General features: G+C 37.1%; 1 protein-coding gene across 2 annotated transcripts in view; it reads right to left on the bottom strand.

Moving 5' to 3' along the window:
* TBCK (TBC1 domain containing kinase) overlaps positions 1 to 19,065 on the bottom strand; it is a 118,024-nt gene that overhangs the window by 81,322 nt on the left and 17,637 nt on the right. For both annotated transcript variants that reach the window (XM_056327846.1, XM_056327849.1), the window contains exons 4-8: positions 5,679 to 5,793; positions 4,071 to 4,144; positions 2,849 to 2,990; positions 1,534 to 1,594; positions 183 to 244 (exon numbers count right to left, since the gene is read on the bottom strand). In XM_056327846.1, coding sequence (XP_056183821.1) covers positions 183 to 244; positions 1,534 to 1,594; positions 2,849 to 2,990; positions 4,071 to 4,144; positions 5,679 to 5,793 — 454 coding nt within the window. The remainder of the gene's footprint in view (positions 1 to 182; positions 245 to 1,533; positions 1,595 to 2,848; positions 2,991 to 4,070; positions 4,145 to 5,678; positions 5,794 to 19,065) is intronic.

Here is a 19,065-nt window from a genome sequence, read left to right on the forward strand (position 1 = left end):
TTTTACCAGTACTGGTTATTTGAAGGGATCTTAGATAAGTAGTTTAGACTTCAAAAATTTTCTTTATACTGCAATACATCAAGTGACTAAACAAGTTAAAAAAAAAGTATATGAAATACTATGCAACAATAATAAAATGTTTTGGATAAGACTGTATGGAAAAGTAAACTAGTTCCACCAACCTTAATAATATCAAGGCAACCATGTTCTTCAGCCAATACAGTTACAATATCATCTACACAGCCTTTGAAAAACAAACAATAAAGAGTTCAAGACTTTGAAAAAAATGGTAACAATTAAGCAGTGAATCAGATAAAAACCCACCCCAATAAAAAGCACTTAACTTTGGGTTTTTATTGACATTGTCACATCATATAAAAGTGAATTCTCAAAATTAGAAATGAAAATTATTATCATCACCTATGCAGACAGAAAATCGAAGCCTAAGGAAGTTAATCAGCACACCTCATTTAACAGTGAAAATATTTTTGGAGGCTTAGTAAATCCACAGTGTCAGTTTCTGTCAAATAATTTAAAACAGTGTTTCCACTTCCAAAAAAAAATATCCCTAGAACAATTTAAATATCTGCATCTAGAATGTCAAGGTAATTTTTGTTTTATTGCTACCTGCAGATAATACTAGCGGTACTTCATAACTTGTTTTCAACATGTTATTGAGAAAATAATTCCTAATTCAGGACATGAAGGTTTTTCAGTGGATAAAGGTTACATGTAACTTGCATTCAACTTGAAGGGAACTGAAATGCTTCAGGACGCTTTGTTAACAAAACAAAATTTCAGCACCCAAGCACTAACTACTGAATGAAAACTATGTTTCTACCAACAGTAACTAACTTCAACAGTATTGGTATTTGCTCTAGATAATAACTTACTGACAAAACTTTAAATTGCAAATTCATGTCCTTTCCCTCCACATGGTTTATACATAAATTCTACAATAAACCAACTTTTAAAGGCCACAAAATGTACCCACTTCCAGACTCATTTACATTAAGCAATAATTCCATGTCTACAGTTATGTTTTATAGTTTTTAGGTGAATCCAGAAACATAAGCCTGGATCCAGTAACACACTTCTCAGCTCTTTTTATTTTCTGTCTTCCTATTTGAGTCCTGCTTCTCCCTGCTTGGGATTTGGTACACAAGCACTGCTAGTGCAGGGACAGTTTTCTTTAGCATCATAAAATTCCTAACTCATTTCAGAAACCTCCTGCAACATAAAACAACAAATAACCATCAAAAGTACAACCTTTTCTGAGCAATTTTTTTTTTTTTTATATATAGTTTGCCCTTTCTCTAACCTACTCACAGTTCTGCAAATGTATTTTTCCTGGCACCCACCTCTGCACCTTCCCTAGACAAGCAACCATATTTCAAATGCCTATTTAATTCTGGAGATGAAAGCTGACAAAGATGAAGTACCTTAGGTCTGAACATCACAAGCTGACTAGTCTGTAAAGCTCTAATTATAGAGCTGATTAGAAACCTGAAAAATTGATTTTGTGCTACTTACCTAACATTATGATAAATTTCAATCTTTCTGCTATCTCCAAACTCTGGAATAATTTTCTCCCCTAAATGAATAACAAAATCAAATCAACAGTTGAATGTCGCTACATAAAAATATTTAGATACCATACACACCCATCTATATACAAAGAGAGTGAACTAAGCTTCCATGCATGAATTTTAGATTCAGGAAAACTATTTACCTCAACTATAGCAGAAACCATTTCATGCCATCATAAAGAAAAAATGTATCATTTATAAAGTCTCTTTCCCAGAACAAATACAAAACAAACAACAACAACAACAACAAGGCAAAACAAAGTTCCAAGCTGCCTTAGCAAAACTGCAAGCTTATTATTAACTCAGAAACAGGAAACAGGCTTCTAAGAACTGTACTTTCTCCAACATAAACACGAACACAGGTAATTCATTACTAAACATGATAATCATCATAGCTTGTATTATCGCACGGTGTTTTTGAAAAGTCACCTGAAAACCCCTCTAAAGGTGTTTCAAAGAATACCATCATCACATTTTAAACAAAATGTACTTATTCAAAAGAATAAATCATGATCTATGAACACTACGCAAATTTACAGTAGAATATGCAAAATAAGACTGTTTCCAATATCCTGATCTAATCACTATATAAGACAGATTCTTGACCATGCAATTGCCTGACAATTTAGTTATATAATGAGACTAAATATCAACATTGAGGTATTTGTTAGATCATACCTCCCTACAGAATGTTTTTGTGTTTGAATCAAAGAAGGCCAGTTTAACATATACAAAGAGCAAACATAAAGAGCTGTTATAATGTATTTCAACTTCTAGAGTCAAGTAAGCATTTTCCAAATTAAACCTGTAATTCTGTATAGAAGCTCTTTAAGCTCTGACAGCAAGAGAGACTCTCCCTTCTCTTCCCCTCCATGCAACTGTATTAGTTTCTCAACCTTTCTAAGGAGAATGAGGGCATGACAAATATTCCATGCTTAAAAGCACAATTAAACAACAGATTATCTAGAGAGACTTCCTGGTTCAGAAGCTATTCCTCACTAAGAATTCTATCATGCACTCACATCACTGTAGCTTAACAGGCAGCTGCCCTTCATGGTTAACACATACACACATACCAAGTCAATACGCACCCTACTACTAGAACCCCCACCAATACTGTCCAGGTAGGAATACTAACATATTCTGGTATTTGGACTTGAGTAATAGGCAAAGTGTCATGAACCCCAAACTCAAGAGCAACCAAGTTAATGTAACTATTCCCCAAGAGTCACAATCCAGAGAATCATCCTCTTACATACCATGCAAAGCTCAAATAATATTATACCGAGAGACCAGAGATCTGATTTAGGGCCAGAAGGCTGAGGCTTCTCACACTGAGTATGATCACTTGGTTTTACTATTCCCTGTGCAATTACTTCAGGTGCCAGATATGATGGGTACCTAGAAAGATGCAGCAACGTTAATATCCTGTCTGTCCAAAACCCTACCTTTCCAGTTACAGTAATCAAAATAATTTTGCATTCTGAGAAACTAGAACTCATAGCAATGCAGATTGTTCTATTTTATCCAGTCAAAACCTACACATAACAGCAAAGTTTCCCTCCAGTTGTATAATACATAGTGCCTACTACACAAAAGGTCAAATCTTAATCACTAGCTCTGACTTTTTGTGCTAGAAAGTAACAGCAGCTTTCAAAATAGTATGCCTACATATCTCAAAGAAAATATGTATTGTGTTCTAGCACTTGTACGTTAGCTAAATGTATCCTAGACCCATACTGGGTCTGTGGTGGCAGTATTCTCCTCCACTGACAGCATTCCCATCAAATAACTTCTGAATTTGTAAAAAAAACCAAACAACAAAGGTGTTGAGGACATACTTTACCTGCTGCTAGATGATTTTAAAACAACACTATTGATTTTTCTATAAACAATTCATTATAATGCTTAAAAAATCCCAAAATCTGAAACCACCTTTTGAATGGAAACATCATTATTTCTTTTGGGCATATCTTCAAGAATCAGCTCCGTGTTTCAACTGTAAACAACATGACACCTCAAAAAACGGCAAGGAAACCCTGTAATGGCACTTCGGCTAGACAGTAAGATCACTTGAAAACAAATCACAAAATGATAAAGAGCAAGATGCCTACAGCAGTGTGCAACAGCAAAGTGCTGGTTGTGGTTTCTCCTAAATTTGAAATTAGATTGTCTGAGTCCCAGGGAACTACTACCATTTGAAGGCAAATCTAGGCAATAAGGGCTGACATCATATAATTACAGTAGTATGTTTGTGTGGTATCCATTCTCTTTCATTAATTTCATCTAGTCAGATGATAACCTCTTCAGTGACGTTATCAGAAGCTTCTGTGTAAGGGATGTATGCAACAAGTATGAATCAAACCAGCAACCTATAATCTATGCATACAACACATTTTTGAAGATGATTCCTCAAAGCATAAATTGTTTCCTGAAAAAATATATCCCTGACATATCTGTACTGTGTAGCTACTACCTTACCCTATAGGAAAATCAACATCAACACCTTGAGCAGTCATATGGTAGAGTCCAAATTTAGCCAACTTCACGTGTCCCTGAAAAGGAAAATAAAAAATGATTAAGAGCAGCAGAATCTGATCCTGGAAAAATCTGTGTTTAAGCTAAAAAAAAAAAAAAAAAAAAAGAAAAGAATAAAAAATTAAAAAAATAATAAAATATTCAAGTTGCATTAGCTGCCAGAAGACAGATACCTATAAAATCACCTTCTTAAATTTCTGTCTCATCTATTATGTAGAACTCCACGGCAAGTTAATAAGGTGCTTATTTCTAATACTTTCACTTTCCAAGGGCATTAAGTAATCAGATTGTTTGGAATGCATAAGAAAATCAGAACTTTGTAAGTTACAGTATATTTTCAGTAAATTAAAAAGGCTTAAATACTCTACTGAACATTTTTCCTGTTTGAAAACTGTTCAAAATCCTGTTTGAATCCCAGAACTCCCTAAGTATCACCAGTATTCCCTCACCTTTTCTATTTACCCAGCCTTGCTCCTGCAGTCCTTCCCATCAATTCATTACTAGCTTGCTCTACTTAACTGTGTCAACACATATTCCAAAAAACCCCAAGTTTTCCAGGTGCTTGCTTTAGTTCTGTGGAGGCAGAAAGTTAACACCAAAACAACAAAAAATAGGTCCAGAAGTTATGTTAAACTGAGACATTATTTCTGCTGAATTTTGAATTATACTTAGCCAGCCTGCAGATCATTCAACAGTGAAGGCTACATCAGCAAGCTATTGAAAGTGCAGAGGAAAAGTTTAGAAGTTTATGGTCTCATGGCCTGCTTTTGTTCCTTTATTGATTTTAGGAGTATCTTAAAATCCTAAGTACTTTTGCTTGTTGAAGTATCATTATGATTTTCATTTGTTTACAAGTATATTAAAAACACCATTCCTTCCTTCCAAGGGAAGGATCTAGCTATTCTATATAAACAAAGAAGGGGAAAGAGAGAGGGGTTATGCAGACAGACCAAGCTCTTTAGCTGTCAGTTCAGACGAAGCAACTGCTCTGCGTATAACAGCAGCTATTAATTTCTCCCAGCTTTTATGAAAAGAACCTGTATTCCACACTGCAAACTCAACAGTCTGTGACAACAGATTTGAAAGACACAGGAATTTTAATAATTTAAAATTAACAAAGAAATATGTTGGTATCTTAAAAGTATCAGATTGCCACGAAACACAAGAGATGTTATTAACTGCTAATTAGCCAGAAGAAATATTTTCATATTCCAACAGCTAGGAAGGTCTTGTAACTAATCACAATGATGACAAGTATACTTAGAATACCACTGTAAGAAGAAAAGGGTGAAAAAAGTGGTTTGGGATAGAAGAAAATGCGAAAAGAGGAAAAATCTGAAATACATTTGAAATTTAAGAAATGGGGGGAAACTGTAGTTTAAAAAAAAGCCCAAACAACAAACCCACAACAAAAACGACCACAACATCTTTTTCCCCATCAGAAAGGCTGTGACTGCCCAATGCTCATATATGACATAGCATGCTGCCCATTGGCAGCAAGAGGAAAAAACAAAAATCAAACAAGAACCAGACTAATTTCTGCAGCTGTACCTTTCGATCCAAAAGAATATTGCAAGGAGAGAGTGCTCGGTGGACCATTCCATGTTTGTTCATATACTGCAAACCCTGCAAAACCTCATATGCTATGCATAAGATCCTTGAAGAACTGCCAAAAAAAAAAAAGAAAGAAAGAAAAAAAGAAGAATGTTATACTGAATCTTTCCCTTTTTAATTTGTAATAATGTGGCATGTTCCACAGCTATTCCAAACACAAGTGAGACATTTGTAAATCCAGAACAGTTTAAGGGATAGACATTGATTACAGTAGGGTATGTTCAGGTCCACACACAACTGTATCCCACAACTAGGTTTCTTCAGCCTGAACTGGTCCTTCAAAACAGCAGAAAATTATGACAAAGTATAAAATATTCTTTGTGATAGAAATTATGAGATATACCTCAACTAATAGCAAAACAAAATATAAATCCCAACCCTCCTTCATTTCTATTTGTTCTTCCTAAGTCTGCTACTGATGTTCATAGAAAAGTTCAACTGAACAAAAGTTCTTGAAACTCAGATGCTAACTGGATCGTGACTAGTAGATAGTGTAGAGGCATGGCTAGATCACACCTACAGCCTTCAGCCAACTCAGCATCTAAACCAGGGAACAACAGAAAGGGCAGAAAAGTTCACTTTCAGCACATTCTGTTTCACAGCTTTGGAAGCATCAACCTTACTGTCTTTGGAAAAAAACCAATGAAGATTACCATTCAAACCATTTTGACTTAACAATGTATTTTGAAAACAGTTACCATTTACTCTAAGAACTGATAGCCCTGAAGAAAAAGTGTTTGTGTAGGGTAGGCCTTTGTAGAGACCACCAACACTAGGCTTCCAAAATGCATCCAAAATAAGAACAAAAGACACAGATCTAACGTCACGCAGAGTGATTCCTTGGAACTTTTTACCTTTCTCATGTCCTCCCTACTCCCCTCTGAGTACATTTCAGGTGTCTTTGGCAACTTTATCTCTGAAGACACTAGTTTACAAAATGTCTAGAAATCAAAGCATATCTACTTATAAAGGCTAAACTTTACATCTGCACTTTTTGATTTCATTGTTAAAGAATGACATGCAACAGCATTCTGCACTAGGCTCACCACCTTCTTTTCCTCATTAAAAATTTGTGTAACAGTAAAATGAGGGGGAACGTTACAGACTGGCGAGAGTGACAAGCCAACTAAACACCAAAATTGATTTATTAAAACTTTATTAGCTGCTATTCATACCTGACTGAATGCCAAAACTTTGTCACAAGAGTACATAGCTAGATTTTGACAAAAACAAGACAAATTCCAACAAATTCTGAGACTATGCAACACAGAAATACTGAAAAGAGCTGTTTCAGTAATAGTCTAAAGCCACCATTAAATTACCTTACATGGAGCCAGATTCTAGACTCTAATCTTCTTCCTTGAAAGGCAGCTCTATACTACTTTACACTAGTTGTAAATACACACTTTTAAGTTAAATTTTAAGCACAAAAGGAATCTATTCTAACAGATACCCACACTGCTGTACCTTAGATCATAGCATTCAGAAGTGATTCTCAAGGTCTTAGCAATTCAACCAAAACCACATGGCTAATAACCACAAAACCAAACCAAAATCCCACAACTGTCTTGCTCCTCCCTTGCTGGCACTTTTTCTTCCCCATCACTCCCACCGCCAAGTTATATAATACACCACAGCATCTGACACCACTAGCTATGCTTCCTCCCAGTCATTCTTGGGCAGACATATAACTGTGACCAAAAATTTACCTCACAAGCATTCAGCTTCCCTATATAGTTTTTTGCCTACAATGCAAATATTAATGAGAATAATTGCAAACCAGAATAATTTCTCTCACTGTTTGCACAGCTTTGTAAAAGAAGACATAAAAATAAAATTTCAATGATCAAGAATTCATGTTTCCAGTAAGAAAGCAATTTAAGGCAAACAATTAATACACCATAAGGAATCTTAGCCTAAAAAGTGTTTCTTTACATTAAAAAATAAGAGTAAATATAAAGTGGCCGTTGTGCCTGAGGAGTGCAGTGTGCTCTGCTGGCACTAGGGGGCCTCAGCCACCCATTAATTCTCCACGTTCTCTTGCAATTCATAAAAACGGAACGCAGGCAAATGCCTGAAAATACTGCTTTTGGATTCTTTACAATAAATCCTTCATAGCATTACAATGACGAGCAACACATGAATGATAATTATTTTTTCACTGCACGTAATTATCAGTGTCTTAAGCTCCTGATGCCAACCTGCTGGGCAGATGTATTCAGCCAAGTACCTCACCTTCAAGCTGACACACGTACACCACCAACCCAGGAGAGAGAGAACTCTGTAATACAAGCTCCTCATTGTGCTGTTGCACATTATCTAGTTCTTATTTCATTTATTAGGCCTGACAACAACACTCATCACTGTTATCAAGCACAAGAAATATCTCTGCTTTAAATTCTCCAAGGCCAAGTTCATAAGCAGTCCCTGGCCTCACTGGAGATGACTACCAAGGCTATCTCCTTGCTTCAGTGGGGCTCAGCTCTCTCCCAGTTTCTACAGCCACTATCAACACTGCAAGCATTACAGTGGGGTTCTGCAAGGGCAGGAGGGATACTCATGGAGCTGCTTCCAGGCTTCAGTTAAGTTGACCTTTTAGAAAACAAAAAGCCAAGAAACCATACATAGAAAAAGAAAAGACAGTCTTAAGTGAGGAGGACATTTACAATACCCAGTGCTCGTGGTGAGGTCCGAGCAGATTCAGACCCTTTTTCCCTGATCAGCTGGAAGCCAGCTTTCCAATCGACTTAGCTAGTTATGATAGATCTAGAGGAGTGTTTTAGCCACTGGGGGTCTTGAACTGCAGACGTTTCAGCACCCTACTTTAACAGCAGGTGGGGGAAAACCACCACCAACAAAAGTACTAGAAACAACAGAAGAGAAAGAGCAGCAACATGGAGGTGTGGGAGGTTCAACACCATCCATGCTCCACCACTGACCTAAGGAGAACCATAACGACAGTCATGTGGCATGAAATACTCTGTTTATCTCAGCAGCAGATGATCATGGATGTGACTTTAAACTATTGCGAAGCAAATTATTCCACTGATCAAGGCAGATACAGTAGGATGCAGTAAGCAAAAGCATGAAAGTATGAGATGCACTACAAATGGCAGATCTGAAGGGGCACTCTGTTATCTTCTGTTTCCTAGCTCTGCTAACAAGACTTGCTTTAAGATTCTTTCTCCCATTGGTGGAGAGGAAAAAAAGAAGCAACAGGAGCTTCTCTACAAAAGGAACACTCATGGACAGAAACAAAAAAAGCATGATCTCTCTACAGCTACCAGCACATTTTAAAGGTGCAGGCTTCATTTTAATCCTCATTCGGGATACCACCAATCTACTCAGCTGTAGCCTACTCAGCTAGGCTTTCAAAAAGGGGTTCTCTTCAAGTAAAAGGATTACACACATGTAAAATCATACTGCTTAGATTTAATCATTGCCTGCTTTTTTCCTGGTTTGAAGAAGTAATGTAGCCATGAAAAGGGGCTATTTTGTGTTTCTTCATTTTAGAAAGGAAGAATTTAAAGAATACGGATTAATACCAATACCAGGTTTAGGCTCTAACTTGAATTTATTGAATGGTAGCAAAGGAAGCGCAAAGGATAACTGAATTCCTCAAACTTGTCTTGTAAGGGGCAGGAGGAGGCAGAATCTAGAAGCTGATATAAGCAAATCCAGCCAACAGCACAAAAGTAGCATGGCTAAGAAAGGCATGTGCATGGCATTTGTGCGTGGAGAGAGAAGGGAAGACAACTTAAAACCCAACAAGAATGAGAATTGTTTTATTATCTCCAGAATTTGTCAGACCAAAAGCTATGCCAGACAAATGACTAATTTCCACACTGTAATAGTACACAGGTGGCTGCATTGTGCCTTCACAAAAAACCATTAACTTTTGCACATAACAGTCAGCTCAGTCTCCAGCCTGTTAAATTGTTACTGTTTAAGGACACAAAGCCCTTTTCTGGAAGTTTACCTCAGGAATAACGAGCCTAACCTATCAGGAAACAGATGTTTTAGCAAAGTTTGAATCTCTTGTGGTGCTTCAAACCCACCATTGAAATAACCTGACTTCTTAGGACACCTCCCTCACTTCTTGGATTCAGGGAGATGAGAAAAAAAATAAATCTTCTTAGTGCACCCACTATAATCTTCCATCTGACTGAGAACAGGAGCCAGGCCAAGGTGAAAAGGAGTTGTACTAGAAGAAATTGTCCTACTCAGAGACCTACTTTTCTTCAAGAGGATCAGATATTAACAAACAGCAAGGGAGAAAAAGAGATTTATCAGGAACCAAATAAAGGCAGTAAGCCCCTAAAATAATTAGTAAAATCGAGAGCTGAGAGTGAGCATACTCATCCAGCTGACAGAGCAGTACCTGACAACAGACATCTAGGGAGAGCTGCCCAAGCCATAGCTCAGCATAAGCACAAGATCAAACAGAAAAGGTTGAAAACGTTTAGAAACTGACAGAAATGTAGGATTCTGAACTCTTGCAAAAAAACCCCAAACACTCCAACAATATTGCCTATGTACTATTCAGACTGATCATGATTTATTAACATATTATTTGTGATAATATATTGGGATGATAATGCAACTGCTTGTAGAACCAGAAAGCTGGACTCCATAATAGGATGCTGTAGGTAGAAACAACTTTCTGCAACTGATCATGTCCATTTTAGGTAAAATTAATGGTCTTCCAAACCCTACAAATTGTCATACTAGCTCAGACCAAAAACTATTAAAGACCACTATTCTATTTCCAAAAAAATATGACAGGCAGATGCCTAGGAGAGAAGGAATACAGAGCAAGCGTATATGAAATGCTCCCTGATATTTTCCTGGCTTCCAACCTCTTTAAAAGCTTGCTTCTGGGTCTAAAAGAAAAAAAGGAAAAAAAAAAAAAAAAAGAAAGCTTGCCTCCTGAGTATCACCTCTGATAATGTCAGAACATAAGATAATCCCTACAAGCCTCAAAAAGTTGTTGTAACAAGATACCCATTATTCCAAGTCTTTCATCCATAACTTACTCTGGAAATTAACAGCCACCAAGTATTCTGTTGATAGAATGTCCTTGCCGTTGCCATCTATTTTACCATGAGGTTCTCCTGATGGTGCTCCACTGCTCTAACTTCCAAAAGGCCAATTTTAAATTTCAGCAAATAAAACAACTGCTTAACTCCACAGTACAAAAAGTGATTTTGGAAAAATGCATTTGACCATCAGCAGCAGTGGTCCCTACATACACCACAAATTGCTGAAAGGAAAATAAAAACTACTTGATGCATGACATCTTGAATACTTAAGAACAAAAGGACTGTAGATCAAACAGGTGGAGATGGGTGGGGTCAGGAGACTTGACCTATTAAACTGTTGGAATAAAAGAACTCCAACATGAGATAAGGAACAATGAAGAAGGGATAAAATTTCAGCATTCATGTCAGTATCATGGAAGTTACAGGTTCACACAAGTTTCTTTTCCTCCATTTTAAAGGAAAATTAATGCCAATCTGTACCTGAATTCACTCTATTCATCATTTTCACTTCAGAAGTGCATTCATGGCATTAACCAGAAATACATTATCTCCATTCTTTTTTGCTGCTGCAATTAAATACTTTACAATGAAAGAGTAATTGGGTATTCCAAAAGATCTTCCTTTGCCTACTTACTGTCTCCAGTCCTACTGTCTTCTAGACAAAGCAATCCCCCCTTTTTATGGCTTTGATCCAGGCAGCTGTAGTTATTACAGTGTAGTTAACCAGAACACATAGATGTACCTGGACACAGTACAGGTGCCAAGGTAACTGGGGCTGGAGAAAAGTAGCAGCAGCAAAATCTTGGGGAGAGAAGAAACATTTCTGGTTGTTACCAATGCATTTGTTATATTTTTAACTGGTAAAGTTACAACTGGCCAGCTGTAAATTTCACTTGCTTTTATGCTATTGTAACAGTTGACACAGTGTACCTAATTCATTTTGCAGAAGGAAGAAAGCTGTGCCTGGAAAGTACTGACAGTGTAATCAACACCTAATGGACTACTTTGAATAAGAGCATTTCATCTAGTGAAACGAACAGAAGCTCCACTGGAATTTGAAACAACAGAGTGCTGGCACCAGAGAGCAAGCCTCATCATCGTCTACTTAATTGTAGAGAACCCTGTAGTTCTCTACAATTGTAGAGACAAATGTACTACAAATGTAGTCATGCTTCTTCAATGCAGTGGCAACTTAATGCAAGAGGAAACTGATAACAAAACCTGAAACTAGAACTATTTTTACTTTCCTCAGGAAGGCAAAGCAAGACCAAATAGAATAAAATTTTGCTGATGATACCATGCTCCAGTGTCTACAACTCATGGGTACACAGAAAGGTACAATTTATACAGAGAAATGCATGTTTATGGAAGTCCTTTATCAAATCTGTCCATCTTGTTATAACGTTGTATTATTGCTGTGAAGTAAACTCCAGAGGAAGAGAGTCTCAGCAACCAATAGTCTTAAGAAGCTTATGGCACTGATACACAGAAGCAAAAACATTTATTTGTTCCTCTTCCAAAGAGGAGTGTCAAACAGGGTCTGCCCTGATGAAGCACAGAAGAGCAACACAAACCAGTGATGTCATCAATCACTACCCCAGAACTTGTGAAACTAACAGGCATTTGCATTCAGGAAGGAGATTCATCACAAAAAATTGTGTCTGTTCAAAGTGGAACAGAACCAGGTTGTGAACAGATGTAATGTTTCTGAACTCAAGAAAGTGACAATATTTCAATACAAGCAAAACTATAAAACAAAGAAAATTACATTTGCAGTTAGTTCTATTACCACCAACAATGTGGACAGAATGTTTAGGAGTCGTGTGGCCAAGTGGTTACAGCAAAGGATAAAGTTTGGGTATAATCCCAGCTGAGACAATCACTATGTTGACCTCAGGAAAGCCATCTGACCTCCTTATGCCTCAATCAACCAGCTGTAGAACTGGATAAAAAGCAGGTCTGGGTTGAAAACCAGATGTGCAGATAAATCAGGTCTTCCTGGGTAAATAAATTACAAAATATCCTATACAGAAACATAAAGAGTTTGATGCAGGTGGGAATGGTTTATTTAGCACTTTATTATGTGTTTGATTAAAAAATGGCACTAGGGACTGAGATTGTAAACACTGCCAATCTACTTGGAAACGCATTCACATTATCAGAATGAAATGAACTAGAAGGGAATGCAACAAGGAAAGAATGCAAGACAAAAAATATGAATTTTATAGGCAGAGTCCTCAGGAAGTCTCTAACTCATGTGCAGAGGTATTTCACACAGGATATCTTCAACAAGTTCATATTGCTCATCTGAGGAAACTTGGTAAGTCATTTCTTTTTTAAAGTTCTAAGCTGCAAGCATGACTTTAAAAGCAACACAAGTGATGTTACATTTTTATGAAGGTCTCAACTTGTAACGTATGATAAAAAAGTCCATAAAACAATGAATGATGGCACAGATAAAGAACAACTTCATATACAGAGCAGGTTGCACACAATTTTTAATAGGTGATTTTTCAGCTCATTATCACTCTGAATGATTTAAGTGTATCTGCTCCTCATCAAGCAAAAATTTTAACATCACACCTTGAATTCCTTTACAACATCCAGCTTTCATCCCATAAATTCGAGGAGCAATTGAACAAAGGCCTTTTCAAAAGTAAGCACAGCTTATAAAACACCATTGTAATGGAACCTCTAGTGCCATCTGGTTTAATGCACAGAAGGGGAAAGACATCCACATTCCCTGTTTTTGATCTCCCACTGATTAACTTCTGAGATGTCACCTTCTGCATCTTAGTCTCAGCTCGCTAATATGTAAAAGGTGTAATAATGATACTTTTTATTGGACCAAAATGTGCAATGAAATTAAATTTCAATCACAAAATGTAAAGATTAGGTAAAATAGCTCTCATTTAAAACCAGATCAGACTCAGCATTCTTATCAGACTATACTTTGTAAGATAACTAACACAACAGAACTAGAGCCACAGGTGACAATAACAGAACAAGAGCTGAAGGGATGAAAACCAAGACAATGACCTCAAAATATATATACATGTATCATACATCACTTTTCCAACATAAAGGAAACAACACATCTCATTCTCCTCTCCCTCTCCAAAAGGAGTGAACTGGTAAAATGTAGAAGTAGAATTAGGATCAGTTGAAGTCAGATCTCCAAAAATCTTTATTTTGTTTTCTTCTGGACTTCATCTGAACAAATACATGCATCTTCACAAGACCACACATTGTGTGACCAACAATTCCCACAAGGTCTCTCACCATCTGACAGACTCAGAAAACTAATCAGATGACATATAAAAAGCAAATATGGGAATTAACTGCAGCTAGGATACTCTTCCTTTACAATAAAAGGCACTAAACCATATCTTCAACTGCTCAGGCGTGTCTTGTTAAGTTAGTTCCAAACCATGCATCAAATCCCATGCTCTAGGCAAGGACTATCACTCCTTCATACTTCAACGCACCAGCATCGACATTTCTAGGCATAAAGTGTATTAAGTTTCAGCTCTATGACTATAGAGGCCTTGAGATTTGTCTATTACTATGCAGTAAACAGTACAAGTAGCAGTGCTACCAGAGCCTTGCACCATGCAATCATTGAAGGAAAAGTGTCTTCTAAAGATGCATGATGAATGGTCACACAGTAGACAGCACCTATTCCTTACCTTCCTCCACGTTAAATAAAAACAGTTGCTGTTTGCATGCCGAAACGCCAACTGGCAACTGCAGATCAGTGTCTTGCACGGACCCTATGCTTTCTAAGTCACCTAAGTAGTCTGAAAGTGACTTTTGTAGCAGGCAAACTTCACTCGCTTCCCAAATCCTGCCCTGTCACAACTCTTACATACTAACCATCTTTTCAGAGTAACACATAATATGACATGCTTAAATACAAAAAAGATGATAGAAGAAGTAGTAGACCCAGCAAAGATCACATCTGAATTATTTCAGTTTGGAGAGCTGAGGGTATAACAAAATCATGGGTTTGGATTTTTCGCCCTAACCTTTGTTATAAAAACAAAACCAACAACTTCATACCATGGGAATTAAAAAGCCACCAGGTCTACACATTCATGAAGCTGACTTCAAAAAGAATAGTTCTACTACTACTACTACTAGGAGGAGGTGGGAAGGATTGCAAAAGCTCATGGTTACAGCTATATAGGTAAGATTTTTCTCTCGAAGAAAATATTCTGAAGTAATATCTAAGCAATCGAACTGTACTAACATGGCATTTGAAAATAACACAAAATGGTAGTTACAATACAATGGCAAGAGTTGACAACACTGACTTTGCAGTAAAAAAAAAATCACAGAAAAAGAATACTATGCATTACGAAGTCTGTGTGATTCCTGTAACTCACTAGTGACAGCACATCCTTTCAGCATATATGGCAGTATAAAAGGTGGTTATAGACTTAGGAAATTGGGTATCAAGCACAAAAGCAAGATGCTGCACAAACATTATCATTATCCCTCAGCCAACTACTCTTCACGTAGCTCATCGCAGCATTGCACAGTTGAGAAATTTTGCTGATGCACAACTCAACAGATTCTGGATTTTTGTAACGTAGGAAAGTTGAGCTTGAGGAAATCTATTTCCCTTTCCTACAAAAAAAATCTCTGAGGAACATAAACAGCAAAGACGAAGACTAAGAAGTATTCTTCCTGTTTTGGCATCACTTTAACGACAGAAAAGTTGAGATTCAGTTAACACAGGTTAGTGTCTTACATATAACCAGAAGACTGTGGAGGTCTGGAATACTTTCATATCTGAGAACACACTTATTTTAGTGGTCAAACCCTTGCAACCTCCATTCAAACCAATGATCAAAAGTCAAAGTTCCCCTTCATATCTACACTTCACACACTTGCTGTGAAGGCATTGTTTCCAATGGCTGAAGTTGGCATGTTAGACTATCAAATATAAGTATCAAGTCAATGCACTCTCTGCACAAAAATCCTATTTTGAGCTGGGGATCTCTATCCAGCATTCACCTAACAGAACAGTTTGGCCTACTGTTCTTTTCTACCACTACAGATCTTTCGAGGCTATTACCATACAAAATAATTACTTCAGTTAGACTAAATTTACAAAACATCATTTTCTCACATCTTCCCCTCAAAAATCTATCATTTACTTTAATAAATAAATCAATATACTTTTTAAAAAGTTTACATTACATTATGTATTGTCAAGTTCACAGTGTGATGTAAGCTTTTTAAAAAAATATAATTAAGTCTAAGTGTTGACCTAATGTCAATTATGGCAACACTATGTTGACATCAAGCATGTTTAAAGTGCTCTTTCAAGTGGAAGAGCACGATAAAATAATTTTTTATAGTCATCACAATCATTTACTATGCAAGTTTTAAAAAATATTATTTCCACTCTCCCTGTTTATGGTCAGAGGATTTCTTTAATGATTGACGAGTCCCTGCTGAGTAACACAAATACTGTTTAATGCCCAAGCATTAATTTCTAATTGAACCAAATTATCAGAATTTACAGTAATTAATCAAAACCACCCATCCTATGTTGTTAGTCCACCCAATGCATATCCAGAAGTTACTCAAAGCTTTCAATAGTTATAATATACACAACCTTGGGCTTGTGCAGCAGCAATTCTGTAAAGTCTGCAAGCCTTAATACTATTTGCATTAGTCACTCAAAATTACTGCTTTTCAAATGTTTGCTGCCAGTATACTGCTGATTAAGTTCATCCCTGCTTTTCTGCCTCCTCCCATTAAGAAAAGGTAATATTGCACAGTTTGCTAGTATGGCCTTTGCCAGGAAAAAAGGGAAGTGGGCTGGATGGGCAGATTTTAGCAGAACTGTCTTACGGTGCTACAGTTAACTTAGTGCAGCTTCCTTCTACAGAAGGAAAGAAGGACAGAAGGAAAACATCTTCTTAATCAAAGGCACAGCCATGTACATTAGTACGTACAGTATTAGTGGGCCACCTTAGATTGCATGTTTGAAGCACTGTCTTAACAAAACAAATGTTCATATGCTCAAGGTACATTATTTTCAGATACTTAAGTAGCCTCTTTTCACCCTGAACTGCTATACCATTCAGGCTTAGCTCAACATAATGACAGAAGATTCTTCTGCCACTGCTGTCTTTATCCAGACAGAACTCGAGCCTCAAACTGGAAGCTGTAACCTTATATCCAGTTTATAAAGATAACCATGATTTTACCAGGGCTGAGGATTCTCTGCTACAAATATCAGCATCACAGCAAGAATTCTTCAGAAACAAACAGCAGGACAGCAACATTTTGAAGTTTTCATTCTGACAGGCAGTGGGCTGTAGTCTACATTTGCCCTTAGGAACAACCCTGCAATCATGTCATCACAAAACTAAAGATCTTGTCATAATTTCAACTGAGAGCAAAGGAATTATTTTGAGATATCATTACTAAGAGGAAGACTTCTAGGAACACTTTAAAGTGACATGATTAACAAGAAAAAATTAAAGATATTTTATTTGGAAACAGTGCTTTTGGTTAAGTCTTTCAGCAGAGGGTTTCACTACTGTATTACATACTTCCTAGTTTATAGCAAATGTATTCATTGAAAAAAATAGTAATATACACAGAATTCCAAGTCTGCTTTAAGCATTCTCTATAAAGTGATCAATTTTCTCCCTTAAGCCAATTTGTTTGCTCATTAGTTTATCTGCTTTTAAGAACATGCATACGCACAGCATACACAGAGGACTGTAACAGTGGTTTTACAGTGCTAAATATTTTTTTCCCATAAAGAAAAGCAAACCCAGTGTTTTATGATTTTTGTAAATGCAGCCCTGGCAAAACAGCTGAAGTTGGCTTGTACCATTTGTTTATCACCTTTGATAAAGTTACAAGAACAGAAGAAAAATAAGATTTCAGAAATCACTAGAAAATAAAACCAAACCTGAGCTTTAAGGTAAAGAAATGAGAACTGCAACCTTCAGTTTTGTGTTTGCAGCACAGAGCTCAAGGCAACTTAAGGAGTTCTATATTAGAACCTGAGTTTGGATCAGAGCATACTTTTAAAGTATGCCCTCCTGATAAGCCCTTCCTACCACACTTGTTTCACAGGGTGGTTCTGGAGCACAGAAACTGGATTCATTTTAGGTGAACCATAAGGTGGGATCCAGAACTTGCCTATTGCCCTGCAGCTGCTAATAGACATTTGGTCCAGAACAGACTGGAGCTATATGGAATCAGCAACCCTAAAACATATATATAGCACACTTTGCTTTTACACATCTGTTCCTACTGTATCACATTACTTGCTAATAAAGAGATCGTCTGAGGAAGATCCCTTTTCTTAGTACAGGTCATCCAAGGCTTTTTTATCTCATCTGTGGCAACCTATGCTCCTGGGTTCCACAAAGACACTCTAGCACTGGGGGCCAAGGAGGGTACAGCCAGCCTGAAGGCCACCCCCACAATTAAACCAGCTGCCAACCTCAGTCAGCATTTCCTGCACAAACTCCTACCTGCAGCACCAGGAAGGCACAAGCAGGAGCAAGAGCCTGAGCTGCAGCTGTCCACAGCTGCTTTGATCAGAGCCAGGGAGCACACATGGTTAGCCTCTCAAGGTAGAGCATTCTTGCCCTACTGCAACTGAGGGCCAGGTATTGAGCAGATATTTTAAGATCATAAGGGTGCTCTCTCTCATTTAAGGTTACAATGGACAACTGCATATTTTACTTTATTTTTAGGGAAGACTTGTATCTATGACATGAGAATAAGAGTTTTGCTTATTATTAGCCATACTGACTTCCTTCTTCCCACTGCAACAGAAGTGATGGGTCCCTATCTTTATTATACAAGGACATGGATTCTCTCATGCCGTCTGTGGTGTCCCAGGTAGATCAGAAAAATCTCATTAAGATTCTGATCATTGAAAATTTTTAAAAGAAAAGCAGAAAATGATGTGTAGTTACTAATACAGTTAACATTATTGCAGCTATGTGGCAGTATGAACTGAACTGACAGCTCTAGGAATCGTGACTAGCTGACAACAAATAATGCTGTCCTTGAAGCCAGACAGGATTGATTTTTTTGTTATTAATTTCTGCAGTTCTGTGAAGCATTGCCAGTGAAAAATTTTTTTTTAAAAAAAAAGCCAGACAGGCCTGTTGGCTACTTCTTGATAGAGCAGCTGCAGAGCTAACACACTAGAAGATTTAAAAGTAAGTTACATTTAAAGAAAAAATGGAAAGTAATTTCAAAGAAACAAATAGAAGTTCTAACTCCAGCAA

Source organism: Falco biarmicus, chromosome 1 (genome assembly GCF_023638135.1).
Source record: "Falco biarmicus isolate bFalBia1 chromosome 1, bFalBia1.pri, whole genome shotgun sequence".
NCBI lineage: Eukaryota > Metazoa > Chordata > Aves > Falconiformes > Falconidae > Falco > Falco biarmicus.